The sequence below is a fragment of the Oncorhynchus gorbuscha genome, linkage group LG23 (assembly GCF_021184085.1).
Source record: "Oncorhynchus gorbuscha isolate QuinsamMale2020 ecotype Even-year linkage group LG23, OgorEven_v1.0, whole genome shotgun sequence".
Lineage (NCBI taxonomy): Eukaryota > Metazoa > Chordata > Actinopteri > Salmoniformes > Salmonidae > Oncorhynchus > Oncorhynchus gorbuscha.
Genome location: NC_060195.1, coordinates 30,837,132 through 30,865,129, shown reverse-complemented (window position 1 = coordinate 30,865,129; position 27,998 = coordinate 30,837,132). Strand labels below are relative to the sequence as shown.

General features: G+C 51.5%; 1 protein-coding gene across 12 annotated transcripts in view; it reads left to right on the top strand.

Annotated features, from left to right (window-relative positions):
* Positions 1–27,998, top strand: part of LOC124011672 (protocadherin alpha-C2-like) — a 234,905-nt gene that overhangs the window by 191,057 nt on the left and 15,850 nt on the right. For all 12 annotated transcript variants that reach the window (XM_046325144.1, XM_046325143.1, XM_046325152.1 and 9 more), the window contains one exon: positions 6,035–6,123. In XM_046325144.1, the coding sequence (XP_046181100.1) occupies positions 6,035–6,123 (89 nt within the window). The remainder of the gene's footprint in view (positions 1–6,034; positions 6,124–27,998) is intronic.

Genomic DNA, 27,998 nt, shown 5'->3' with positions numbered 1-27,998 from the left:
GCACTGTGGTCAGCACTATGGTCAGCACTATGATCAGCACTATGATCAGCACTATGATCAGCACTATGATCAGCACTGTGGTCAGCACTATGGTCAGCACTATGATCAGCACTATGATCAGCACTATGATCAGCACTATGAACAGCACTATGATCAGCACTGTGGTCAGCACTATGGTCAGCACTATGGTCAGCACTATGATCAGCACTGTGGTCAGCACTGTGGTCAGCACTATGATCAGCACTATGGTCAGCACTATGATCAGCACTATGGTCAGCACTATGGTCAGCACTGTGATCAGCACTATGGTCAGCACTATGGTCAGCACTATGGTCAGCACTATGATCAGCACTGTGGTCAGCACTATGATCTTCACTATGATCATCATTATGATCAGCACTATGATCAGCACTATGATCAGCACTAGGCTCAGCACTAGGCTCATCACTATGGTCAGCACTATGATCAGCACTATGATCAGCACTATGATCAGCACTATGATCAGCACTATGATCAGCACTGTGGTCAGCACTATGATCAGCACTATGATCAGCACTAGGCTCAGCACTATGGTCATCACTATGGTCATCACTATGGTCAGCACTATGATCAGCACTATGATCAGCACTATGATCAGCACTATGATCAGCACTATGATCAGCACTATGATCAGCACTGTGGTCAGCACTATGATCAGCACTATGATCAGCACTAGGCTCAGCACTATGGTCAGCACTATGATCAGCACTATGATCAGCACTATGATCAGCACTGTGGTCAGCACTGTGGTCAGCACTAGGCTCAGCACTATGGTCAGCACTATGATCAGCACTATGATCAGCACTGTGCTCAGCACTGTGGTCAGCACTAGGCTCAGCACTATGGTCATCACTATGGTCAGCACTAGGCTCAGCACTAGGCTCAGCACTAGGGTCAGCACTAGGGTCAGCACTAGGGTCAGCACTAGGGTCAGCATTAGGGTCAGCACTAGGCTCAGAACTATGGTCAGCATTAGGGTCAGCACTAGGCTCAACACTATGGTCAGCACTAGGCTCAGCACTAGGTTCAGCACTAGGTTCAGCACTAGGCTCAGCACTAGGTTCAGCACTAGGCTCAGCACTAGGCTCAGCACTAGGTTCAGCACTAGGTTCAGCACTAGGCTCAGCACTAGGTCAGCACTAGGTTCAGCACTAGGTTCAGCACTAGGTTCAGCACTAGGTTCAGCACTAGGTTCAGCACTAGGTTCAGCACTAGGTTCAGCACTAGGTTCAGCACTAGGTTCAGCACTAGGCTCAGCACTAGGTTCAGCACTAGGTTCAGCACTAGGTTCAGCACTAGGTTCAGCACTAGGTTCAGCACTAGGTTCAGCACTAGGTTCAGCACTAGCTTCACCATATATGTGTTTGTCTTTGTATTATGAGTTATAATTTAATGTTTTATGTGTCCGTCTACAGTATAAGTCTCATTGTACGAGTACATTAATGTGTTTGTGTGTCAGATTAATACGAGTGTAACATCCTAGTGTCATTAGTGTTACACCGATTCCCTCATAATTGCAGCACGGTTTAATGTGAGTTAATTGGCTAGAGCAAATCCTTCTAATGCATTGAATCTCTTGTTACTTTAGCATGGAGCCCTACTTTATCCCTCCCTCCCTCCCTCCAACCCTCAATCTGAATGTTGATGTATCTCTTTATACTCTAATCTAATGAGATTACAGATTTCTTGAAACATTTTGAGAGATTTTGAATGTATACCCCAAACACAATATCAACTTGTGTAATGATGTTGAGCTGCTTAGTTTTGTAGCCCTACATATATTTCACTGTAATTATGAACCATGCTCATCTAGAGGGCAGTGTGTCTATATGGTTCATGGCTGTAAGTATGACAGACACAGACAGACAGACAGACGGACGGACGGACGGACGGACGGGCGGGCGGGCGGGCGGCGGGCGGGCGGGCGGGCGGGCGGGCGGGCGGGCGGGCGGGCGGGCGGGCGGGCGGGCGGGCGGGCGGGCGGGCGGGCGGCGGGCGGACGGACGGACGGACGGACGGACGGACGGACGGACGGACGGACGGACGGACGGACGGACGGACGGACGGACGGACGGACGGACGGACGGACGGACGGACGGACGGACGGACAGACAGACAGACAGACAGACAGACAGACAGACAGACAGACAGACAGACAGACAGACAGACAGACAGACAGACAGACAGACAGACAGACAGACAGACAGACAGAGGGACACAAGTAGGAGGTGAGACAATGAGAGAGAGAAACAGATACAGCCATTAGCTGAGGGAACATGCTTTTCGGTCCCGTGTTCCCCATTAATAATTGACTCCAGCTCTAAACAGCAGTCTACACAAAATGGCCACCCTACCAAATCTCTATTCATCTCCTTACACCGCTACACAAAGACAGGAGGACATTCACACACACACACACACACGCACACGCACACGCACACGCACACGTACACGCACACGCACACGCACACACACACACACACACACACACACACACACACACACACACACACACACACACACACACACACACACACACACACACACACACACACACACACACACACACACACACACTTTTCAATATAGCTAGAGTGAAAAATTGATAGCAAGAAAGAGAGGGAGAGGGAGAAGGGACAAATGAATAAAGAGAGAATGGGGGGAGGGAGAGAGAGAGGGAATCAGATAGGAAGAGAGCGAGGAGAGGATGGGAATCGAGCTGTGATTGCCTGACCTTGGACGTGTAAATGCGCGCACGGACACACACTGTGTACGCGCAGACAACCAGACGTGTGTAGAGCATTGAGAAGAAGTGCAACTAAAATGGTGGCTATCCTGCTACCTCAACCCACAAGGTTCTCCTTCCTTTTGTCTCTCTTACTGTATATGTTCAACTATTATCTCATACAACACTTTCATTCACCTCATGGAGAACATGTCCTTGCAGCTGAACATTGACGTTTTTCAGTATAGAGATGGGGGAAAACGTAGAGAATTTTCATAGTCAATAACATATTGGCTTGTGTGTCTGTGTGAGTGTGTGTGTGTGTGTGTGTGTGTCCGTGTGAGTGAGAAACACAGCAACAGAGACAGTGAAAGGCAGAGCGATTCCTGCCGAAGTGGCTAATGGTTTCTTCTCACCTGACCTTAGTGAGACTAAATGAGACCCAGTTCTCCAAGCAGGGACAAATGGGAGGAGAGGAGAGGGGGATGAAAAATGGAAGCGCAGGGGGGATTGAGAGAGGGAGAGCACTGCCTTAAAACCACCTGCATGGGTTTCTGTCTTTATCAGGAGATGTTCTGGTACCTGGTTCCATCCTCTATCTTGCTAACACAATAAAGAGAAAGATAGAGAGTCTCTTAAATCCTCAGTTAAAACCCTGCTCTGTAGCTCACTATATCAGAAGGTGCTACCCCTGTTGGGATAAATGATACTGGCATCCAGGGTTTAATCGGACACTCGAGTTCCTGATGCGTAAATTCTGGTCGCTCAACATGATTGAGGATGTGAGATCCTTCGTTACAGCTTGCTCCACCTGTTCCCAAAGCACAACAGTGACCGGCTGGGTTGCTCCAGCCTCTGCCCATCCCCAGCCAGGCCCTGGTTTCACCTGTCCATAGACTTTATCACAGGGTTACCCCCATCCCAAGGGCTTACCACTATCCTGGTGGTCATCGATTGGTTTTCCAAGGCAGCCTATTTCGTCACCTTACCCAAGTTTCCCTACACGGACTTCCCCAGGACATTGTCTTGGATTGTGGGCCCCAGTTCGTTGCACGGAAAGCCTTCTTCTCCCTGTTGGTGGCGTCGGCGAGTCTCTCCTCAGGGTTCCACCCACAGTCGAATGGGCAAACAGACTGGGCCAACCAGGAGCTGGAGAAGTTCCTCCGCTGTTTAATCTCCACCCAGGTCAGCAACTGGAGCAAGTTCCCTGTCTGGGCAGAGTTTGCTCACAACACACTGCTAAACTCGTCCACTGGACTGTCGCTGTTCGCGTGTCAGTTTGGGTTTTGGAAACTTAGTGGTTGTTGTTTTTCAAGTGTACTGTGATCCTGCGGCTTCCGTTTCTCAGTAAAGTATTATGTTTATCCTTAGCCACTGATTCCTCGTCTGGTCTCTTCTCTGCACCTGGGTCCAACCTCACCAAGTCACAGTGTGTTATATTTCTCCAGTATGTAACCTCTGAGTGTGTGTTATATTTCTCCAGTATGTAACCTCTGAGTGTGTGTTATATTTCTCCAGTGTGTAACCTCTGAGTGTGTGTTATATTTCTCCAGTGTGTAACCTCTGAGTGTGTGTTATATTTTCCCAAATGTGTAACCTCTGAGTGTGTGTTATATTTCTCCAGTGTGTACCCTCTGAGTGTGTGTTATATTTCCCCAGTGTGTAACCTCTGAGTGTGTGTTATATTTCTCCAGTGTGTAACCTCTGAGTGTGTGTTATATTTCTCCAGTGTGTAACCTCTGAGTGTGTGTTATATTTCTCCAGTGTGTACCCTCTGAGTGTGTGTTATATTTCCCCAGTGTGTAACCTCTGAGTGTGTGTTATATTTCTCCAGTGTGTACCCTCTGAGTGTGTGTTATATTTCCCCAGTGTGTAACCTCTGAGTGTGTGTTATATTTCTCCAGTGTGTAACCTCTGAGTGTGTGTTATATTTCTCCAGTGTGTAACCTCTGAGTGTGTGTTATATTTCTCCAGTGTGTAACCTCTGAGTGTGTGTTATATTTTCCCAAATGTGTAACCTCTGAGTGTGTGTTATATTTCTCCAGTGTGTACCCTCTGAGTGTGTGTTATATTTCCCCAGTGTGTAACCTCTGAGTGTGTGTTATATTTCTCCAGTGTGTAACCTCTGAGTGTGTGTTATATTTCTCCAGTGTGTAACCTCTGAGTGTGTGTTATATTTCTCCAGTGTGTAACCTCTGAGTGTGTGTTATATTTCCCCAGTGTGTAACCTCTGAGTGTGTGTTATATTTCCCCAGTGTGTAACCTCTGAGTGTGTGTTATATTTCTCCAGTGTGTAACCTCTGAGTGTGTGTTATATTTCTCCAGTGTGTAACCTCTGAGTGTGTGTTATATTTCTCCAGTGTGTAACCTCTGAGTGTGTGTTATATTTCTCCAGTGTAACCCTCTGAGTGTGTGTTATATTTCTCCAGTGTGTAACCTCTGAGTGTGTGTTATATTTCTCCAGTGTGTAACCTCTGAGTGTGTGTTATATTTCTCCAGTGTGTAACCTCTGAGTGTGTGTTATATTTCTCCAGTGTGTAACCTCTGAGTGTGTGTTATATTTCCCCAGTGTGTAACCTCTGAGTGTGTGTTATATTTCTCCAGTGTGTAACCTCTGAGTGTGTGTTATATTTCTCCAGTGTGTAACCTCTGAGTGTGTGTTATATTTCTCCAGTGTGTAACCTCTGAGTGTGTGTTATATTTCCCCAGTGTGTAACCTCTGAGTGTGTGTTATATTTCTCCAGTGTGTACCCTCTGAGTGTGTGTTATATTTCTCCAGTGTGTACCCTCTGAGTGTGTGTTATATTTCTCCAGTGTGTAACCTCTGAGTGTGTGTTATATTTCCCCAGTGTGTAACCTCTGAGTGTGTGTTATATTTCTCCAGTGTGTAACCTCTGAGTGTGTGTTATATTTCTCCAGTGTGTACCCTCTGAGTGTGTGTTATATTTCCCCAGTGTGTAACCTCTGAGTGTGTGTTATATTTCTCCAGTGTGTACCCTCTGAGTGTGTGTTATATTTCTCCAGTGTGTACCCTCTGAGTGTGTGTTATATTTCTCCAGTGTGTACCCTCTGAGTGTGTGTTATATTTCTCCAGTGTGTAACCTCTGAGTGTGTGTTATATTTCCCCAGTGTGTAACCTCTGAGTGTGTGTTATATTTCTCCAGTGTGTAACCTCTGAGTGTGTGTTATATTTCTCCAGTGTGTAACCTCTGAGTGTGTGTTATATTTCTCCAGTGTGTAACCTCAGTGTGTGTGTTTGTGTTGTTCCAGCTCAGTGCACATGGAGGAGTCGTCGGTGATGCAGGGAGCCCAGGGGGTTCTGGTCCAGAACTGGCCGACCGTGTCTAGCGCCACCGGAGGTAAGAGCCGGGCCCCAACCCTACACACTGAACTGCTCTAATCTTGACCAACCCAGACCAAAGCAGATGAAACCAGACTAAGACCACCCTGACTAACGAATCCTGACCAATTCAGAACAATCCAGACTGACCAAAGCAAACCTTTACTGACTTTGACTGACACATTTAACCCAGACCAACTATAACTTAACTGAGATAGAGATCAGGTACTCAATCACCCTGACTCTTCTGCTCACCGCCCCACTCAGAGTAAATCACACATGTTCTGTGGGGGGGGGGCAAACCTGTTAGTTTACACAGACTACACCACTGCCTGGCATACAGCTGTAACCAGGCATTTCAGCTATACAACAAAGAAAGGAATCTGCAGGGGAAGGACAATACACATTTTCGAGGACTGTGAAAAGGACCAGGAAAACATGTTTCAGACGGTAAACGTACCAGAACGGCAGTGTCGTGGTCCAGGGCAGTGAGGCTCCACTCAGCTCTTTTGTGCAGGTCTTCCCCACCCTGGAGAAGATAGTGAGTGAAAAAGGACAAGGACAGCGCCCCTACCTCTCCTCATGCACTCCAACATCAGGAGCACAAACACAGATCCACCAACAGGTCTATCCTAGCCCCCCTTCCCCTGCCCGTCTACAACCCCCAGAGCCAAGACCACACCACCATCAGTCTGCTGAGAGACAAGCTGGCTCTGTTAGAGGTATGAGTTACTGAGCTAAAATAGCAGCCCCCCGCTACACCCTCTCCAGCCCAGACACAGAGCTTCTACAGGACCAGATTAACCATTGCGGGACGAAACTAAAGAACTTGTCCAGGAGCTGAGATCAAGAGAACCTTACCACAGCGCTTGAGGAGGTAAAGGCCACCATGAGGAGTGGGCAAGTGCAGGTGAAGTAGGAGATGGATAAGGAGTCTGTCAACAAGAAGGTGAAGGGAACAGACTGTAGAGACTCCTAGAGAGCCCCCCCACCCCCCACCCCCAAGAGAGTAGGCAGCCTGGTCAACAGAGAGGAGCAGGAGAGAGTAGACAGCCTGGTCAACAGAGAGGAGCAGGGGAGAGTAGACAGCCTGGTCAACAGAGAGGAGCAGGAGAGAGTAGACAGCCTGGTCAACAGAGAGGAGCAGGGGAGAGTAGACAGACTGGTCAACAGAGAGGAGCAGGGGAGAGTAGACAGACTGGTCAACAGAGAGGAGCAGGGGAGAGTAGACAGACTGGTCAACAGAGAGGAGCAGGGGAGAGTAGACAGCCTGGTCAACAGAGAGGAGCAGGAGAGAGTAGACAGCCTGGTCAACAGAGAGGAGCAGGAGAGAGTAGACAGCCTGGTCAACAGAGAGGAGCAGGGGAGAGTAGACAGCCTGGTCAACAGAGAGGAGCAGGAGAGAGTAGACAGCCTGGTCAACAGAGAGGAGCAGGGGAGAGTAGACAGACTGGTCAACAGAGAGGAGCAGGGGAGAGTAGACAGACTGGTCAACAGAGAGGAGCAGGGGAGAGTAGACAGACTGGTCAACAGAGAGGAGCAGGGGAGAGTAGACAGCCTGGTCAACAGAGAGGAGCAGGAGAGAGTAGACAGCCTGGTCAACAGAGAGGAGCAGGAGAGAGTAGACAGCCTGGTCAACAGAGAGGAGCAGGAGAGAGTAGACAGCCTGGTCAACAGAGAGGAGCAGGGGAGAGTAGACAGCCTGGTCAACAGAGAGGAGCAGGGGAGAGTAGACAGACTGGTCAACAGAGAGGAGCAGGGGAGAGTAGACAGACTGGTCAACAGAGAGGAGCAGGGGAGAGTAGACAGCCTGGTCAACAGAGAGGAGCAGGAGAGAGTAGACAGCCTGGTCAACAGAGAGGAGCAGGAGAGAGTAGACAGCCTGGTCAACAGAGAGGAGCAGGAGAGAGTAGACAGCCTGGTCAACAGAGAGGAGTAGGGGAGAGTAGACAGCCTGGTCAACAGAGAGGAGCAGGGGAGAGTAGACAGCCTGGTCAACAGAGAGGAGCAGGAGAGAGTAGACAGCCTGGTCAACAGAGAGGAGCAGGAGAGAGTAGACAGCCTGGTCAACAGAGAGGAGCAGGGGAGAGTAGACAGCCTGGTCAACAGAGAGGAGCAGGGAAGAGTAGACAGACTGGTCAACAGAGAGGAGCAGGGGAGAGTAGGCAGCCTGGTCAACAGAGAGGAGCAGGAGAGAGTAGACAGCCTGGTCAACAGAGAGGAGCAGGGGAGAGTAGACAGCCTGGTCAACAGAGAGGAGCAGGGGAGAGTAGACAGCCTGGTCAACAGAGAGGAGCAGGGGAGAGTAGACAGCGTGGTCAGTAGAGAGGAACAGGGGAGAGTAGACAGACTGGTCAACAGAGAGGAGCAGGGGAGAGTAGACAGACTGGTCAACAGAGAGGAGCAGGGGAGAGTAGACAGCCTGGTCAACAGAGAGGAGCAGGGGAGAGTAGACAGCGTGGTCAGTAGAGAGGAACAGGGGAGAGTAGACAGACTGGTCAACAGAGAGGAGCAGGGGAGAGTAGACAGACTGGTCAACAGAGAGGAACAGGGGAGAGTAGACAGCGTGGTCAACAGAGAGGAACAGGGGAGAGTAGACAGCCTGGTCAGTAGAGAGGAACAGGGGAGAGTAGACAGCCTGGTCAACAGAGAGGAATAGGGGAGAGTAGACAGCCTGGTCAGTAGAGAGGAACAGGGGAGAGTAGACAGACTGGTCAACAGAGAGGAGCAGGGGAGAGTAGACAGACTGGTCAACAGAGAGGAGCAGGGGAGAGTAGACAGACTGGTCAACAGAGAGGAGCAGGGGAGAGTAGACAGCCTGGTCAACAGAGAGGAGCAGGGGAGAGTAGACAGACTGGTCAACAGAGAGGAGCAGGAGAGAGTAGACAGCCTGGTCAACAGAGAGGAGCAGGAGAGAGTAGACAGCCTGGTCAACAGAGAGGAGCAGGGGAGAGTAGACAGACTGGTCAACAGAGAGGAGCAGGAGAGAGTAGACAGCCTGGTCAACAGAGAGGAGCAGGGGAGAGTAGACAGACTGGTCAACAGAGAGGAGCAGGAGAGAGTAGACAGCCTGGTCAACAGAGAGGAGCAGGAGAGAGTAGACAGCCTGGTCAACAGAGAGGAGCAGGAGAGAGTAGACAGCCTGGTCAACAGAGAGGAGCAGGGGAGAGTAGACAGACTGGTCAACAGAGAGGAGCAGGAGAGAGTAGACAGCCTGGTCAACAGAGAGGAGCAGGGGAGAGTAGACAGACTGGTCAACAGAGAGGAGCAGGGGAGAGTAGACAGCCTGGTCAACAGAGAGGAGCAGGGGAGAGTAGACAGCCTGGTCAACAGAGAGGAGGAGGAGAGAGTAGACAGCCTGGTCAACAGAGAGGAGCAGGGGAGAGTAGGCAGCCTGGTCAACAGAGAGGAGCAGGAGAGAGTAGACAGACTGGTCAACAGAGAGGAGCAGGGGAGAGTAGACAGCCTGGTCAACAGAGAGGAGGAGGAGAGAGTAGACAGCCTGGTCAACAGAGAGGAGCAGGGGAGAGTAGGCAGCCTGGTCAACAGAGAGGAGCAGGAGAGAGTAGACAGCCTGGTCAACAGAGAGGAGTAGGGGAGAGTAGACAGCCTGGTCAACAGAGAGGAGCAGGGGAGAGTAGACAGCCTGGTCAACAGAGAGGAGCAGGAGAGAGTAGACAGCCTGGTCAACAGAGAGGAGCAGGAGAGAGTAGACAGCCTGGTCAACAGAGAGGAGCAGGGGAGAGTAGACAGCCTGGTCAACAGAGAGGAGCAGGGGAGAGTAGACAGACTGGTCAACAGAGAGGAGCAGGGGAGAGTAGGCAGCCTGGTCAACAGAGAGGAGCAGGAGAGAGTAGACAGACTGGTCAACAGAGAGGAGCAGGGGAGAGTAGACAGCCTGGTCAACAGAGAGGAGCAGGGGAGAGTAGACAGCCTGGTCAACAGAGAGGAGCAGGGGAGAGTAGACAGCGTGGTCAGTAGAGAGGAACAGGGGAGAGTAGACAGACTGGTCAACAGAGAGGAGCAGGGGAGAGTAGACAGACTGGTCAACAGAGAGGAGCAGGGGAGAGTAGACAGCCTGGTCAACAGAGAGGAGCAGGGGAGAGTAGACAGCGTGGTCAGTAGAGAGGAACAGGGGAGAGTAGACAGACTGGTCAACAGAGAGGAGCAGGGGAGAGTAGACAGACTGGTCAACAGAGAGGAACAGGGGAGAGTAGACAGCGTGGTCAACAGAGAGGAACAGGGGAGAGTAGACAGCCTGGTCAGTAGAGAGGAACAGGGGAGAGTAGACAGCCTGGTCAACAGAGAGGAATAGGGGAGAGTAGACAGCCTGGTCAGTAGAGAGGAACAGGGGAGAGTAGACAGCCTGGTCAACAGAGAGGAGCAGGGGAGAGTAGACAGACTGGTCAACAGAGAGGAGCAGGGGAGAGTAGACAGACTGGTCAACAGAGAGGAGCAGGGGAGAGTAGACAGCCTGGTCAACAGAGAGGAGCAGGGGAGAGTAGACAGACTGGTCAACAGAGAGGAGCAGGAGAGAGTAGACAGCCTGGTCAACAGAGAGGAGCAGGAGAGAGTAGACAGCCTGGTCAACAGAGAGGAGCAGGGGAGAGTAGACAGACTGGTCAACAGAGAGGAGCAGGAGAGAGTAGACAGCCTGGTCAACAGAGAGGAGCAGGGGAGAGTAGACAGACTGGTCAACAGAGAGGAGCAGGAGAGAGTAGACAGCCTGGTCAACAGAGAGGAGCAGGAGAGAGTAGACAGCCTGGTCAACAGAGAGGAGCAGGAGAGAGTAGACAGCCTGGTCAACAAAGAGGAGCAGGGGAGAGTAGACAGACTGGTCAACAGAGAGGAGCAGGAGAGAGTAGACAGCCTGGTCAACAGAGAGGAGCAGGGGAGAGTAGACAGACTGGTCAACAGAGAGGAGCAGGGGAGAGTAGACAGCCTGGTCAACAGAGAGGAGCAGGGGAGAGTAGACAGCCTGGTCAACAGAGAGGAGGAGGAGAGAGTAGACAGCCTGGTCAACAGAGAGGAGCAGGGGAGAGTAGGCAGCCTGGTCAACAGAGAGGAGCAGGAGAGAGTAGACAGACTGGTCAACAGAGAGGAGCAGGGGAGAGTAGACAGCCTGGTCAACAGAGAGGAGGAGGAGAGAGTAGACAGCCTGGTCAACAGAGAGGAGCAGGAGAGAGTAGACAGCCTGGTCAACAGAGAGGAGCAGGAGAGAGTAGACAGCCTGGTCAACAGAGAGGAGCAGGAGAGAGTAGACAGCGTGGTCAGTAGAGAGGAACAGGGGAGAGTAGACAGCCTGGTCAACAGAGAGGAGCAGGGGAGAGTAGACAGCCTGGTCAACAGAGAGGAGCAGGGGAGAGTAGACAGCCTGGTCAACAGAGAGGAGCAGGAGAGAGTAGACAGACTGGTCAACAGAGAGGAGCAGGGGAGAGTAGACAGCCTGGTCAACAGAGTGGGCTTGAGTCTTTCCCCAACTCCCACATCGCCATCTCCCCTCTGCTACCCAGCAGAGAATTTCGTCCGTACCATCCAGAAAAGCAATACTGACATCATGTTGACAGCTTGCCCTGCTCCCGAATGTACACGTTGCTCACAACCCAACAATCACCCCAGAGCACCTGCACAACCACTCCCACTAGAGTATGCAGAAAGTTGGGATGTTTGCCAATATCCTAAAGGATGTGATACTTGGTAGACAAACAGCCCACGCAGCACTGGACAGAGGACCACCCAGAGACCCCAACCAGACCACCGCACCACCAAGGAGCCCCAGGCCCCCTCAACGCCACACCAGACCCAATGCACCCCACAGGCCCCTCCCACCACCAGACCACCACCTCTACCAGACCAAACAGGCAGCCCTCCGGCCCAGACCTCCACAGGGCCCAACAGCAGGACCAGCGAAGCGACGCGGAGGCCTTCAGAGGACAGGAGAACTCTGTAGGATTGATGAAACAGCTCCTCCAGTTTATCTGCACTAATCAAACACACACACAGCCATTGCACTGAAAGTTAACTTGTTCAATGAATAGGAAGAAGAACCATTCAAAGAGAATAGATGTTTGCTGTCATCTATATTGTTTACCCTTAAAAGAAAATTCTACCCAAAAACTCTCCTTTTGTATTTGTTTCATTTGTCTATTGTTGATGTTTCCAAAATGTTTTGCTTGTCAGCAATTAGGTTTTCAAGATATACAACTTTCAAAATACAGAAAATTAGCCTGATGCAAAATGCATTATACCGACTGTATTTCATCCTAAATGTCCAGAGGAAAACCAGAAACATTGCATGCAGGGTAGATGTGGGCCATTATCCACTAATAATAAAACTCCAAAACTTGCTATTAAGTTTTGGAAACATCTAAAATACAGTGAACCCCTCTCATATCATTACCAAGACCTGCAATGCCAAGAGCTGAGCGAAGAGAAGAGTACCCTCATCCAGCTGGTCCTGGGGCTGAGTTCACGATCATGTTCTACAAACACACTGATGCCTCAGGACCAGAACATCCAATCAATCAGAATGAATTCAATTACCCGAGACAGAGCTGCATTTCCTGAAAAATATATACAACAATTAGAGAGTGTCATTTCCCCAAGTTTGAATGTCTTATTGATGTTTTCAAAGACCTCTCTGATGAGGACAGGCTACCCGTCCTGTTGGGGGAGGACGCAGAGAGCTGTGGGTTGGCAGCGCACTACATTTCTGCCTGCCTTAAGATGAGGGACAGTGTCTGACAGACCAACCAATCTCCATGTGTTCTCTAAGCCATTGTTATTGTTCAATGTATGGTTATTTTGTCCCTTGATTATCGTTGTCGCTGTTGTCTCATTGACCATATTGATTGTTATTATTTGAATTATGTTAATATTGTAAATGAATCACTTAAAGTATGCTTTGGTAATAGGTACGTCATACCAATAAAGCAATTTAGAGAGACAGAGAGACAGAAGAGAGAGAGATCGAGAGAGATGTCCAGAATCAATAGGATAGATAACATTTACAGAGGCTAAGAGATTCTGAGGCTCATAGACCTAATCACAGAGACATATTAAACACACTCTCTCTCTCTCTCTCTCTCTGTCTCGCTCTCTCAATTTCAATTTCAATTTAGGGTCTTTATTGGCATGGGAAACATATGTTTACATTGCCAAAGTAAGTGAAATAGACAAAAAGTCAAAAATCTAAAATTAATAGTAAACATTACACTCACAAAAGTTCCAAAAGAATAAAGACATTTAAAATGTCATATTATGTCTATATACAGTGTTGTAATGATGTGCAAATGGTTCAAGTACAAAAGGGGGAAAACATCTTAAATATGGGTTGTATTTACAATGGTGTTTGTTCTTCACTGGTTGACCTTTTCTTGTGGCAACAGGTCACACATCTTGCTGCTGTGATGCACACTGTGGTATTTCCACCCAGTGGATATGGGAGTTGATCAAAATTAGATTTGTTTTCAAATTATTTGTGGATCTGTGCAATCTGAGGGAAATATGTCTCTCTAATATGGTCATACATTTGGCAGGAGGTTAGGAAGTGCAGCTCAGTTTCCACCTCATTTTGTGGGCAGTGTGCACATAGCCTGTCTTCTCTTGAGAGCCAGGTCTGCCTACGGCAAGGCTATGCTCACTGAGTCTGTACATAGTCAGGTATTTTGTCACTGTGTACTCCCTTAGGGCCAAACAGCATTCTAGTTTGCTCGTTTTTTTTGTAAATTCTTTCCAATGTGTAAAGTAATTATGTTTTTGTTTTCTCATGATTTTGTTGGGACTAAATGTGTTGCTGTCTCTTCTCCAGAGATATTAACCTGGAGAAGAGCCCCTAAGCAAGCTGGACCTGGGGCTCTGTTCACAAATGGACCCCACAGAGCCCCAGGTCCAGCTTGCTTAGGGGGCTCTTCTCCAGGTTAATATCTCTGTAAGTGATGGCTTTGTTATGGAAGGTTTGGGAATCGCTTCCTGGTTGTAGAATGTAAAGACTATTTTTCTGGCCTAATTCTGCTCTGCATGCACTTTTTTTGTATTTTACATTGTATACTGAGGATATTTTTGCATAATTATTATGCAAGTTATTATGATTTTTGAGTTATTATTTTTTTCTTAATGAGATTTACTTTCAGGGCCCAGGTCTAACAGAATCTGTGCAGAAGATCTAGGTGCTGCTGTAGGCCCTCCTTGGTTGGGGACAGAAGCACCAGATCATCAGCAAACAGTAGACATTTGACTTCAGATTCTAGTAGGGTGAGGCCCGGTGCTGCAGACCGTTCTAGTGCCCTCGCCAATTCGTTCTCTCTCGCCCTCTCTTTCTCTCTCGCTCTCTCTTTCTCTCTCTCACTTTCTCACTCTCTCTCTCTCCCTCCTTTCCTCCATCCCCCTCTCACATACACACTCTTCCTTCTTATTATAGGCCCAATCTGATGCAGTGTCAGCTTGTCTTTTTGCCAAAATGGCATTCATCCACCATCATTTGGTAACCCTGTTGACTGTTCTTGTCACTGCTGTAATCCGTGGAGGACAAGACAGGTCATTGCTTCTTGCTCTCAGCTGCTCTCTACCTCATCAGCATACTCATTATGACTGCAGAAGCAGCATTAACATCTGACTCAAGGTCAGTACCATCCGGAAAAGACGTGTGTTTGGGTGGAGAGGAACTTGGCTAGAATGTGTTATGTAGTAGAAATCCAAGGAAGGAGGGTTAGAGGAGATAGAAAGTGGAGGGTAAAGAGAGGAGTAGAAGAGGTATAGAATGTGGAGGACAGAGAGATGGAGAAAGAGTGGGAGAGAGATGGATTGACACAGGAAGAGAGGGATGACAGTGCAAGAACTGAGTAGATTGTGATCTCTCTGTCCACACACACACACACACACACACGCACGCACGCACGCACGCACGCACACACGCACACGCACGCACACACACACACACACACACACACACACACACACACACACACACACACACACACACACACACACACACACACACACACACACACACACACACACACACACACACACACACACACACACACACACACACACACACACACACACACACACACACACACACACACACACACACACACACACACACAGCCTCCCCCACTCTACAATTGATGTCATGCCCAGGTTGAGGAGTGGCAGCCTGGAGCAGAGGGTGGTGAGTGGAGGGAGACTGAAGGGGTTGCGCTGCTTGTCTTCATGGGTAGAGTTTGCTGAAGTTGACTAAGGGGTTGGGGGGAAGGAGTGGGATGGATCTTAATGGGTGGAGGGAGTAAAAATAATGAGATGCGTACCAAATTGAGCAGTGTAAACTGTGGGCATGAGGATTTGGGGATGGAGTCGAAACAATAGTTCTGGTACATTTTAGGATGTAGAGTGCTTTGATTTAACAAACTCAAAATGTGAGTCAGTTTTAACAGTGACAATGTAGTGGAGGATGCGGATGGAAGTGGCCAGTCAGCCGCTATCATGACACTCATTGAATGAGCCATCTGCTGGTCTCATGATCAGTCAGTCAGTCGTTGCTTGTCTGCTTTCTGCAGGTTCGGACCTGAAGTAACTCTAATATGTTGCTGCAGTGTGAGACGAGAGGTTCGTGTAGTTAGGAGTGGAGTTGTATCCCGGGAGTGTTAGAACTGCAGGGTGGGTTTGTGTCTGATAGGCTATTTTTGCCTGTTGGATGAAGAGCCACAGCAAAATATTACACCTCTGTGTCATCCCCCAGGGTGCTTTGGTGTGTCTGTTTATGAGTGCGCGTATGTGCTCTCACATATGTAAATACTTATGTGTATGTATTTTTATCTATGAAAGAGAGATTGTGTGTGTGTGTGTGTGTGTGTGTGTGTGTGTGTGTGTGTGTGTGTGTGTGTGTGTGTGTGTGTGTGTGTGTGTGTGTGTGTGTGTGTGTGTGTGTGTGTGTGTGTGTGTGTGTGTGTGTGTGTGTGTGCGTGCGTGCGTGCGTGCGTGCGTGTGTGTGTGTGTGTGTGTTGGCTCCCTACTTTGTGTGCAGCTCCTGGTGTGACAGATGGAGCCCAGATTAACAGACTCACATTAATGAAATCAGGGTTCTGCCTGCTGCCTAACTATCTCTCTCCCTCTCTCCTCTCCTCCCTCTTTCCCTCCATCCCTCCATTTCAGGGCTCTGTCCCTGAAGCAGAGGCACGCATTTGGATTCACAGAGTACAGTGTAGGATCTGAACGATCCCCTGGGAGAGAGAAAAGAGAAAGAGAGGGAAAGGAAGGAGAGGAGAGATGGAGAGCAGTGAGAGGCAAGAGAAGGAAAGGGGAGATAAAGGGGGGAGTGTGACAATGAGAATAAAAAAAAGAGAATGAGAGATGGAGGTAGAGGAGGGGATACAAGGCTGCTGTTGCTAGCGGAGAGTGGTTGGACTCTCCGCTAGCAACAGGGAGGGTGTGAAAGAGGGAGAGTGTGAAAGAGGGAGAGTGTGAAAGCTTGCAGCATTATTCTCCATCAGCATCAGTACTGTTTCTGTGACGCCCATGTTCTACCGCTTCACTGGAGGATGCAGTTTCCACGGCAACCATTCATGGCCCTGAACTGAGTGTCGAGAGAGAAGGAGAGATATTGTGGATAGAGACAGCAAAGAGAGGGTTTTGGGAGAAAGAGACGGAGGGAGGAGGGAGGGGGATATGGAGAGAGGAAGGGAGGAAGAGAGACATGCAGGGAGAGAGGAAGGGAGGGAGAGAGATATGCAGGGAGAGAGGAAGGGAGGGAGAGAGATATGCAGGGAGAGAGGAAGGGAGGGAGAGAGGAAGGGAGGGAGAGAGGAAGGGAGAGAGAGAGATATGCAGGGAGAGAGGAAGGGAGGTGAGAGATATGCAGGGAGAGAGGAAGGGAGGGAGAGAGATATGCAGGGAGAGAGGAAGGGAGGGAGAGAGATATGCAGGGAGAGAGGAAGGGAGGGAGAGAGACATGCAGGGAGAGAGGAAGGGAGGTGAGAGATATGCAGGGAGAGAGGAAGGGAGGGAGAGAGACATGCAGGGAGAGAGGAAGGGAGGGAGAGAGATATGCAGGGAGAGAGGAAGGGAGGGAGAGATATGCAGGGAGAGAGGAAGGGAGGGAGAGATATGCAGGGAGAGAGGAAGGGAGGGAGAGAGGAAGGGAGGGAGAGAGGAAGGGAGGTGAGAGATATGCAGGGAGAGAGGAAGGGAGGGAGAGAGGAAGGGAGGTGAGAGATATGCAGGGAGAGAGGAAGGGAGGTGAGAGAGACATGCAGGGAGAGAGGAAGGGAGGGAGAGAGATATGCAGGGAGAGAGGAAGGGAGGTGAGAGATATGCAGGGAGAGAGGAAGGGAGGGAGAGAGGAAGGGAGGGAGAGAGGAAGGGAGGGAGAGAGATATGCAGGGAGAGAGGAAGGGAGGGAGAGAGATATGCAGGGAGAGAGGAAGGGAGGGAGAGAGATATGCAGGGAGAGAGGAAGGGAGGGAGAGAGACATGCAGGGAGAGAGGAAGGGAGGTGAGAGATATGCAGGGAGAGAGGAAGGGAGGGAGAGAGACATGCAGGGAGAGAGGAAGGGAGGGAGAGAGATATGCAGGGAGAGAGGAAGGGAGGGAGAGATATGCAGGGAGAGAGGAAGGGAGGGAGAGATATGCAGGGAGAGAGGAAGGGAGGGAGAGAGGAAGGGAGGGAGAGAGGAAGGGAGGTGAGAGATATGCAGGGAGAGAGGAAGGGAGGGAGAGAGGAAGGGAGGTGAGAGATATGCAGGGAGAGAGGAAGGGAGGTGAGAGAGACATGCAGGGAGAGAGGAAGGGAGGGAGAGAGATATGCAGGGAGAGAGGAAGGGAGGGAGAGAGACATGCAGGGAGAGAGGAAGGGAGGGAGAGAGATATGCAGGGAGAGAGGAAGGGAGGTGAGAGATATGCAGGGAGAGGGGAAGGGAGGGAGAGAGATATGCAGGGAGAGAGGAAGGGAGGGAGAGAGACATGCAGGGAGAGAGGAAGGGAGGGAGAGAGACATGCAGGGAGAGAGGAAGGGAGGGAGAGAGATATGCAGGGAGAGAGGAAGGGAGGGAGAGAGACATTCAGGGAGAGGAAAGGATGGAGAGAGATATGCAGGGAGAGAGGAAGGGGGGAGAGAGATATGCAGGGAGAGAGGAAGGGAGGGAGAGATATGCAGGGAGAGAGGAAGGGAGGGAGAGAGATATGCAGGGAGAGAGGAAGGGAGGGAGAGAGATATGCAGGGAGAGAGGAAGGGAGGGAGAGAGACATGCAGGGAGAGAGGAAGGGAGGTGAGAGATATGCAGGGAGAGAGGAAGGGAGGTGAGAGATATGCAGGGAGAGAGGAAGGGAGGGAGAGAGACATGCAGGGAGAGAGGAAGGGAGGGAGAGAGATATGCAGGGAGAGAGGAAGGGAGGTGAGAGATATGCAGGGAGAGAGGAAGGGAGGGAGAGATGAAGGGAGGGAGAGATATATGCATGGAGAGAGGAAGGGAGGTGAGAGATATGCAGGGAGAGAGGAAGGGAGGGAGAGAGGAAGGGAGGGAGGGAGAGAGGAAAGGAGGTGAGAGAGACATGCAGGGAGAGAGGAAGGGAGGGAGAGAGGAAGGGAGGGAGAGAGGAAGGGAGGTGAGAGATATGCAGGGAGAGTGGAAGGGAGGGAGAGAGGAAGGGAGGGAGAGAGGAAGGGAGGTGAGAGATATGCAGGGAGAGAGGAAGGGAGGGAGAGAGGAAGGCAGGGAGAGAGGAAGGGAGGTGAGAGATATGCAGGGAGAGAGGAAGGGAGGGAGAGAGACATGCAGGGAGAGAGGAAGGGAGGGAGAGAGATATGCAGGGAGAGAGGAAGGGAGGGAGAGATATGCAGGGGGAGAGGAAGGGAGGGAGAGATATGCAGGGAGAGAGGAAGGGAGGGAGAGAGGAAGGGAGGGAAAGAGGAAGGGAGGTGAGAGATATGCAGGGAGAGAGGAAGGGAGGGAGAGAGGAAGGGAGGTGAGAGATATGCAGGGAGAGAGGAAGGGAGGTGAGAGAGACATGCAGGGAGAGAGGAAGGGAGGGAGAGAGATATGCAGGGAGAGAGGAAGGGAGGGAGAGAGATATGCAGGGAGAGAGGAAGGGAGGTGAGAGATATGCAGGGAGAGAGGAAGGGAGGGAGAGAGGAAGGGAGGGAGAGAGGAAGGGAGGGAGAGAGATATGCAGGGAGAGAGGAAGGGAGGTGAGAGATATGCAGGGAGAGAGGAAGGGAGGGAGAGAGATATGCAGGGAGAGAGGAAGGGAGGGAGAGAGATATGCAGGGAGAGAGGAAGGGAGGGAGAGAGACATGCAGGGGAGAGGAAGGGAGGTGAGAGATATGCAGGGAGAGAGGAAGGGAGGGAGAGAGACATGCAGGGAGAGAGGAAGGGAGGGAGAGAGATATGCAGGGAGAGAGGAAGGGAGGGAGAGATATGCAGGGAGAGAGGAAGGGAGGGAGAGATATGCAGGGGAGAGAGGAAGGGAGGGAGAGGGAAGGGAGGGAGAGAGGAAGGGAGGTGAGAGATATGCAGGGAGAGAGGAAGGGAGGGAGAGAGGAAGGGAGGTGAGAGATATGCAGGGAGAGAGGAAGGGAGGTGAGAGAGACATGCAGGGAGAGAGGAAGGGAGGGAGAGAGATATGCAGGGAGAGAGGAAGGGAGGGAGAGAGACATGCAGGGAGAGAGGAAGGGAGGGAGAGAGATATGCAGGGAGAGAGGAAGGGAGGTGAGAGATATGCAGGGAGAGGGGAAGGGAGTGAGAGAGGAAGGGAGGGAGAGAGGAAGGGAGGTGAGAGATATGCAGGGAGAGAGAAAGGGTGGTGAGAGATATGCAGGGAGAGAGGAAGGGAGGGAGAGAGGAAGGGAGGGAGAGAGACATGCAGGGAGAGAGGAAGGGAGGGAGAGAGACATGCACGGAGAGAGGAAGGGAGGGAGAGAGATATGCAGGGAGAGAGGAAGGGAGGGAGAGAGACATTCAGGGAGAGGAAAGGATGGAGAGAGATATGCAGGGAGAGAGGAAGGGGGGAGAGAGATATGCAGGGAGAGAGGAAGGGAGGGAGAGATATGCAGGGAGAGAGGAAGGGAGGGAGAGAGATATGCAGGGAGAGAGGAAGGGAGGGAGAGAGATATGCAGGGAGAGAGGAAGGGAGGGAGAGAGACATGCAGGGAGAGAGGAAGGGAGGTGAGAGATATGCAGGGAGAGAGGAAGGAGGTGAGAGATATGCAGGGAGAGAGGAAGGGAGGGAGAGAGACATGCAGGGAGAGAGGAAGGGAGGGAGAGAGATATGCAGGGAGAGAGGAAGGAGGTGAGAGATATGCAGGGAGAGAGGAAGGGAGGGAGGGAGGGAGGGAGGAGAGATGAAGGGAGGGAGAGAGATATGCATGGAGAGAGGAAGGGAGGTGAGAGATATGCAGGGAGAGAGGAAGGGAGGGAGAGAGGAAGGGAGGGAGGGAGAGAGGAAAGGAGGTGAGAGAGACATGCAGGGAGAGAGGAAGGGAGGGAGAGAGGAAGGGAGGGAGAGAGGAAGGGAGGTGAGAGATATGCAGGGAGAGTGGAAGGGAGGGAGAGAGGAAGGGGGAGAGAGGAAGGGAGGTGAGAGATATGCAGGGAGAGAGGAAGGGGGAGAGAGGAAGGCAGGGAGAGAGGAAGGGAGGTGAGAGATATGCAGGGAGAGAGGAAGGGAGGTGAGAGATATGCAGGGAGAGAGGAAGGGAGGGGAGAGGAAGGGAGGTGAGAGATATGCAGGGAGAGAGGAAGGGAGGGAGAGAGATATGCAGGGAGAGAGGAAGGGAGGGAGAGAGATATGCAGGGAGAGAGGAAGGGAGGGAGAGAGATATGCAGGGAGAGAGGAAGGGAGGGAGAGAGACATGCAGGGAGAGAGGAAGGGAGGTGAGAGATATGCAGGGAGAGAGGAAGGGAGGTGAGAGATATGCAGGGAGAGAGGAAGGGAGGGAGAGAGACATGCAGGGAGAGAGGAAGGGAGGGAGAGAGATATGCAGGGAGAGAGGAAGGGAGGTGAGAGATATGCAGGGAGAGAGGAAGGGAGGGAGAGAGATATGCAGGGAGAGAGGAAGGGAGGGAGAGAGACATGCAGGGAGAGAGGAAGGGAGGTGAGAGATATGCAGGGAGAGAGGAAGGGAGGTGAGAGATATGCAGGGAGAGAGGAAGGGAGGGAGAGAGACATGCAGGGAGAGAGGAAGGGAGGGAGAGAGATATGCAGGGAGAGAGGAAGGGAGGTGAGAGATATGCAGGGAGAGAGGAAGGGAGGGAGAGATGAAGGAGGGAGAGATATATGCAGGGAGAGAGGAAGGGAGGTGAGAGATATGCAGGGAGAGAGGAAGGGAGGGAGAGAGGAAGGGAGGGAGGGAGAGAGGAAAGGAGGTGAGAGAGACATGCAGGGAGAGAGGAAGGGAGGGAGAGAGGAAGGGAGGGAGAGAGGAAGGAGGGAGGTGAGAGATATGCAGGGAGAGTGGAAGGGAGGGAGAGAGGAAGGGAGGGAGAGGCAGGAGAGAGGAAGGAGGGAGAGAGGAAGGCAGGGAGAGAGGAAGGGAGGTGAGAGATATGCAGGGAGAGAGAAAGGGAGGTGAGAGATATGCAGGGAGAGAGGAAGGGAGGGAGAGAGGAAGGGAGGTGAGAGATATTCAGGGAGAGAGGAAGGGAGGGAGAGATATGCAGGGAGAGAGGAAGGGAGGGAGAGAGATATGCAGGGAGATAGGAAGGGAGGGAGAGAGATATGCATGGAGAGAGGAAGGGAGGGAGAGAGGAAGGGAGGGAGGGAGAGGAAAGGATGAGAGAGACATGCAGGGAGAGAGGAAGGGAGGGAGAGAGATATGCAGGGAGAGAGGAAGGGAGGTGAGAGATATGCAGGGAGAGAGGAAGGGAGGGAGAGAGGAAGGGAGGGAGAGAGGAAGGGAGGTGAGAGATATGCAGGGAGAGAGAAAGGGTGGGAGGATATGAGGGAGAGAGGAAGGGAGGGAGAGAGGAAGGGAGGGAGAGAGACATGCAGGGAGAGAGGAAGGGAGGGAGAGAGACATGCAGGGAGAGAGGAAGGGAGGGAGAGAGATATGCAGGGAGAGAGGAAGGGAGGGAGAGAGACATTCAGGGAGAGGAAAGGAGGGAGAGAGATATGCAGGGGAGAGGAAGGGGGAGAGAGATATGCAGGGAGAGAGGAAGGGAGGGAGAGATATGCAGGGAGAGAGGAAGGGAGGGAGAGAGACATGCAGGGAGAGAGGAAGGGAGGAGAGAGATATGCAGGGAGAGAGGAAGGGAGGGAGAGATATGCAGGGAGAGAGGAAGGGAGGGAGAGAGGAAGGGAGGAGAGGGAGGGGGAGGTGAGAGATATGCAGGGAGAGAGGAAGGGAGGAGAGAGATATGCAGGGAGAGAGGAAGGGAGGGAGAGAGACATGAGGGAGAGAGGAAGGGAGGGAGAGAGATATGCAGGGAGAGAGGAAGGGAGGGAGAGAGACATGCAGGGAGAGAGGAAGGGAGGGAGAGAGATATGCAGGGAGAGAGGAAGGGAGGGAGAGAGGAAGGGAGGGAGGGAGAGAGGAAAGGAGGTGAGAGAGACATGCAGGGAGAGAGGAAGGGAGGGAGAGAGGAAGGGAGGGAGAGAGAGAGGAAGGGAGGTGAGAGATATGCAGGGAGAGTGGAAGGGAGGGAGAGAGGAAGGGAGGTGAGAGATATGCAGGGGAGAGAAGGGAGGGGAAGGGGAGGGAGAGAGGAAGGGAGGTGAGAGATATGCAGGGAGAGAGGAAGGGAGGTGAGAGATATGCAGGGAGAGAGGAAGGGAGGGAGAGAGGAAGGGAGGTGAGAGATATTCAGGGAGAGAGGAAGGGAGGGAGAGATATGCAGGGAGAGAGGAAGGGAGGGAGAGAGATATGCAGGGAGATAGGAAGGGAGGGAGAGAGATATGCATGGAGAGAGGAAGGGAGGGAGAGAGGAAGGGAGGGAGGGAGCGAGGAAAGGAGGTGAGAGAGACATGCAGGGAGAGAGGAAGGGAGGGAGAGAGATATGCAGGGAGAGAGGAAGGGAGGTGAGAGATATGCAGGGAGAGAGGAAGGGAGGGAGAGAGGAAGGGAGGGAGAGAGGAAGGGAGGTGAGAGATATGCAGGGAGAGAGAAAGGGTGGTGAGAGATATGCAGGGAGAGAGGAAGGGAGGGAGAGAGGAAGGGAGGGAGAGAGACATGCAGGGAGAGAGGAAGGGAGGGAGAGAGACATGCAGGGAGAGAGGAAGGGAGGGAGAGAGATATGCAGGGAGAGAGGAAGGGAGGGAGAGAGACATTCAGGGAGAGGAAAGGAGGGAGAGAGATATGCAGGGAGAGAGGAAGGGGGGAGAGAGATATGCAGGGAGAGAGGAAGGGAGGGAGAGATATGCAGGGAGAGAGGAAGGGAGGGAGAGAGACATGCAGGGAGAGAGGAAGGGAGGGAGAGAGATATGCAGGGAGAGAGGAAGGGAGGGAGAGATATGCAGGGAGAGAGGAAGGGAGGGAGAGAGGAAGGGAGGGAGAGAGGAAGGGAGGTGAGAGATATGCAGGGAGAGAGGAAGGGAGGGAGAGAGATATGCAGGGAGAGAGGAAGGGAGGGAGAGAGACATGCAGGGAGAGAGGAAGGGAGGGAGAGAGATATGCAGGGAGAGAGGAAGGGAGGGAGAGAGACATGCAGGGAGAGAGGAAGGGAGGGAGAGAGATATGCAGGGAGAGAGGAAGGGAGGTGAGAGATATGCAGGGCGAGGGGAAGGGAGGGAGAGAGACATGCAGGGAGAGAGGAAGGGAGGGAGAGATATGCAGGGAGAGAGGAAGGGAGGGAGAGAGACATGCAGTGAGAGAGGAAGGGAGGGAGAGAGATATGCAGGGAGAGAGGAAGGGAGGGAGAGAGACATTCAGGGAGAGGAAAGGAGGGAGAGATATGCAGGGAGAGAGGAAGGGGGGAGAGAGAAATGCAGGGAGAGAGGAAGGGAGGGAGAGATATGCAGGGAGAGAGGAAGGGAGGGAGAGAGACATTCAGGGAGAGGAAAGGAGGGAGAGAGATATGCAGGGAGAGAGAAAGGGTGGTGAGAGATATGCAGGGAGAGAGGAAGGGAGGGAGAGAGGAAGGGAGGGAGAGAGACATTCAGGGAGAGAGGAAGGGAGGGAGAGAGATATGCAGGGAGAGAGGAAGGGAGGGAGAGAGACATTCAGGGAGAGGAAAGGAGGGAGAGAGATATGCAGGGAGAGAGGAAGGGGGGAGAGAGACATTCAGGGAGAGAGGAAGGGAGGGAGAGATATGCAGGGAGAGAGGAAGGGAGGGAGAGAGACATGCAGGGAGAGGAAAGGAGGGAGAGAGATATGCAGGGAGAGAGGAAGGGAGGAGAGAGATATGCAGGGAGAGAGGAAGGGAGGGAGAGATATGCAGGGAGAGAGGAAGGGAGAGAGAGACATGCAGGGGAGAGGAAGGGAGAGAGATATGCAGGGAGAGAGGAAGGGAGGGACAGAGATATGCAGGGAGAGAGGAAGGGAGGGGAGAGGAAGGAAGGGGGGAGAGAGATATGCAGGGAGAGAGGAAGGGAGGGACAGAGATATGCAGGGAGAGAGGAAGGGAGGGAGAGAGATATGCAGGGAGAGAGGAAGGGAGGGAGAGAGATGCAGGGAGAGAGGGAGAAGGAAATGGAAATATGGAGGTGGAGTGTGTTGAGGTTGAAGCCTGTTTATAAAGAGAGAAAAAGGGAGGTGACTGTTGGTTAAAAACAGAACTACGAGGGAGAGAATAAAAACAAGTGTTAGACGAAAGGAGGGAGACGTATTTGGAGGGAGGAAGAGGATGTGTTAGCTAGAAATGTTCTGCGAAGGGCATGGCAAGGGTAAAAAAGGAGTGAGGGAGAGGGAAGGAGAGAGAGAGTGAGGTAGAGAGGGAAGGATAGAGGGAGTGAGGGAGAAAGAGAGAGGGAGACTGACCTACATAGAAAGGGCTGTGCTGTACTGCAGAGGTGGAGGCAGGTTTAGTGCAGGTCTTTCTGCATTACTGCTGTATCTGATGACATACACACACGCACATATACTCACACACACAAACACACATACACACACACAGCCTGATTTGATGAGGGGGGACAGGAGTCAACAACAGCTTGCACCTGTCGAGGCTAAATAGAGGATAGAGGATGAGGGTGGAGAGAAAGAGAGGGGGAGGAAGGGTGAGAGATGGTTAGGAAGGGTGAAAGAGGGGGAGGAAGGGTGAGAGATGGTTAGGAAGGGTGATAGAGGATTAGGAAGGGTAACAGAGGGTTAGGAAGGGTGAGCGAAGGGGAGGAAGGGGGAGAGAGAGGGAGGAAGGTTGAGAGAGAGGGATGAAGGGTAGAGAGGGAGGAAGGGTGAGAGAGAGAGGAAGGGTGAGAGAGGGAGGAAGGGTGAGAGAGGGGGAGGAAGGTTGAGAGAGAGGGATGAAGGGGGAGAGAGGGAGGAAGGGTGAGAGAGAGAGGAAGGGTGAGAGAGGGAGGAAGGGTGAGAGAGGGGGAGGAAGGTTGAGAGAGAGGGATGAAGGGGGAGAGAGATTTAGGAAGGGTGAGAGAGAGAGGAAGGGTGAGAGAGGGAGGAAGGGTGAGAGAGGGGGAGGAAGGGAAGAGAGGTGGAGGAAGGGGGAAGAGGAAAGCAGAGGTATTTTGTGCTCCCTCTCTTCAGGAAATGAACTCCTCGGCATGTGGTCCATTCTGTGTCTGTGTCTCCCTCAACTCAACCTCCTGGAGTCCAACAACATGACCACAGAGCACTGCTGGGTTAGACTGGAGGAGGGTGCAGACATAGAATTCACATTTTATGAATGCAGAGTTGGAGGGTTGACGATGCAGCTTTCAGCTGCTTAAGCAGAGACTCCATGGTGGAAGTATTGTTATGTGGGCAGGTGTGCTGGATAGAACTCTCTGGAAATTGCCTGGGGCAGAGAGGGAACTCAGGAGGGGAAGACTAAGCTGTTCCTCACTGCCCATCCATAAATGCCTCCCTATCTTTTCTTCTTTCTCCTCAACCCCTCCCCATTTCCATCCCATCTGACTTCTGTCTGCAGTGGCTTGCGAAAGTATTCACCCCGCTTGGCATTTTTCCTATTTTGTTGCCTTACAACCTGGAATTAAAAGGGATTTTTTGTGGGTGGGTTGTATTATTTGATTTACACATATGTAGCCACTGGGATTTTTGCCCGTTCTTCAGGACACACCTGCTCCAGCTCCTTCAAGTTGGATGGGTTCCGCTGGTGTCAACAATCTTTAAGTCATACCACAGATTCTCAAATGGATAGAAGTCTGGGCTTTGACTAGGCCATTCCAAAACATTTACATTACATTACATTTAAGTCATTTAGCAGACGCTCTTATCCAGAGCGACTTACAAATTGGTGCATTCACCCTATGACATCCAGTGGAACAGTCACTTTACAATAGTGCATCTAAAACTTAAGGGGGGGGGGTGAGAGGGATTACTTATCCTATCCTAGGTATTCCTTAAAGAGGTGGGGTTTCAGGTGTCTCCGGAAGGTGGTGATTGACTCCGCTGTCCTGGCGTCGTGAGGGAGTTTGTTCCACCATTGGGGGGCCAGGGCAGCGAACAGTTTTGACTGGGCTGAGCGGGAGCTGTACTTCCTCAGTGGTAGGGAGGCGAGCAGGCTATATAAACAGGCTTCAACCTCAACACACTCCACCTCCATATTTCCATTTCCTTCTCCCTCTCTCCCTGCATATCTCTCTCCCTCCCTTCCTCTCTCCCTGCATATCTCTCTCCCTCCCTTCCTAAAACATTTCAACGTTTCCCCTTAAACCACTCAAGTGTTGCTTTAGCAGGATGCTTAGGGTCATTGTCCTGCTGGAAGGTGAACCTCCGTCCCAGTCTCAAATCTCTGGATGACTGAAACAGGTTTGCCTTAATATATTTCCCTGTATTTAGCGCCATCTATAATTTCTTCAATTCTGACCAATTTCCCAGTCCCTGCCTATGAAAAATGGTGTTCTCGGGGTGATGAGAGGTGTTGGATTTGAGAGACATAGTGTTTTCCTTGATGGCCAAAAAGCTCAATTTTAGTCACATCTGACCAGAGTACCTTCTCCATATGTTTGGGGAGTCTCCCACATGCCTTTTGGTGAACACCAAACGTGTTTGCTTATTTATTTCTTCAAGCAATAGCTTTTTTCTGGCCACTCTTCTGTAAAGCCCAGCTTTGTGGGGTATACGTCTTAAAGTGCTCCGTGGGGTGTACGTCTTAAAGTGCTCCGTGGGATGTACGTCTTAAAGTGCTCCGTGGGGTGTACGTCTTAAAGTGCTCCGTGGGGTGTACGTCTTAAAGTGCTCCATGGGATGTACGTCTTAAAGTGCTCCGTGGGATATACGTCTTAAAGTGCTCCGTGGGGTGTACGTCTTAAAGTGCTCCGTGGGGTGTACGTCTTAAAGTGCTCCGTGGGATGTACGTCTTAAAGTGCTCCGTGGGATGTACGTCTTAAAGTGCTCCGTGGGATGTACGTCTTAAAGTGCTCCATGGGATGTACGTCTTAAAGTGCTCTGTGGGATGTACGTCTTAAAGTGCTCCGTGGGATATACGTCTTAAAGTGCTCCGTGGGATGTACGTCTTAAAGTGCTCCATGGGATGTACGTCTTAAAGTGCTCTGTGGGGTGTACGTCTTAAAGTGCTCCGTGGGGTGTACGTCTTAAAGTGCTCCGTGGGGTGTACGTCTTAAAGTGCTCCGTGGGGTGTACGTCTTAAAGTGCTCCATGGAATGTACGTCTTAAAGTGCTCCGTGGGATGTACGTCTTAAAGTGCTCCGTGGGGTGTACGTCTTAAAGTGCTCCATGGGATGTACGTCTTAAAGTGCTCCGTGGGGTGTACGTCTTAAAGTGCTCCGTGGGATGTACGTCTTAAAGTGCTCCGTGGGGTGTACGTCTTAAAGTGCTCCGTGGGGTGT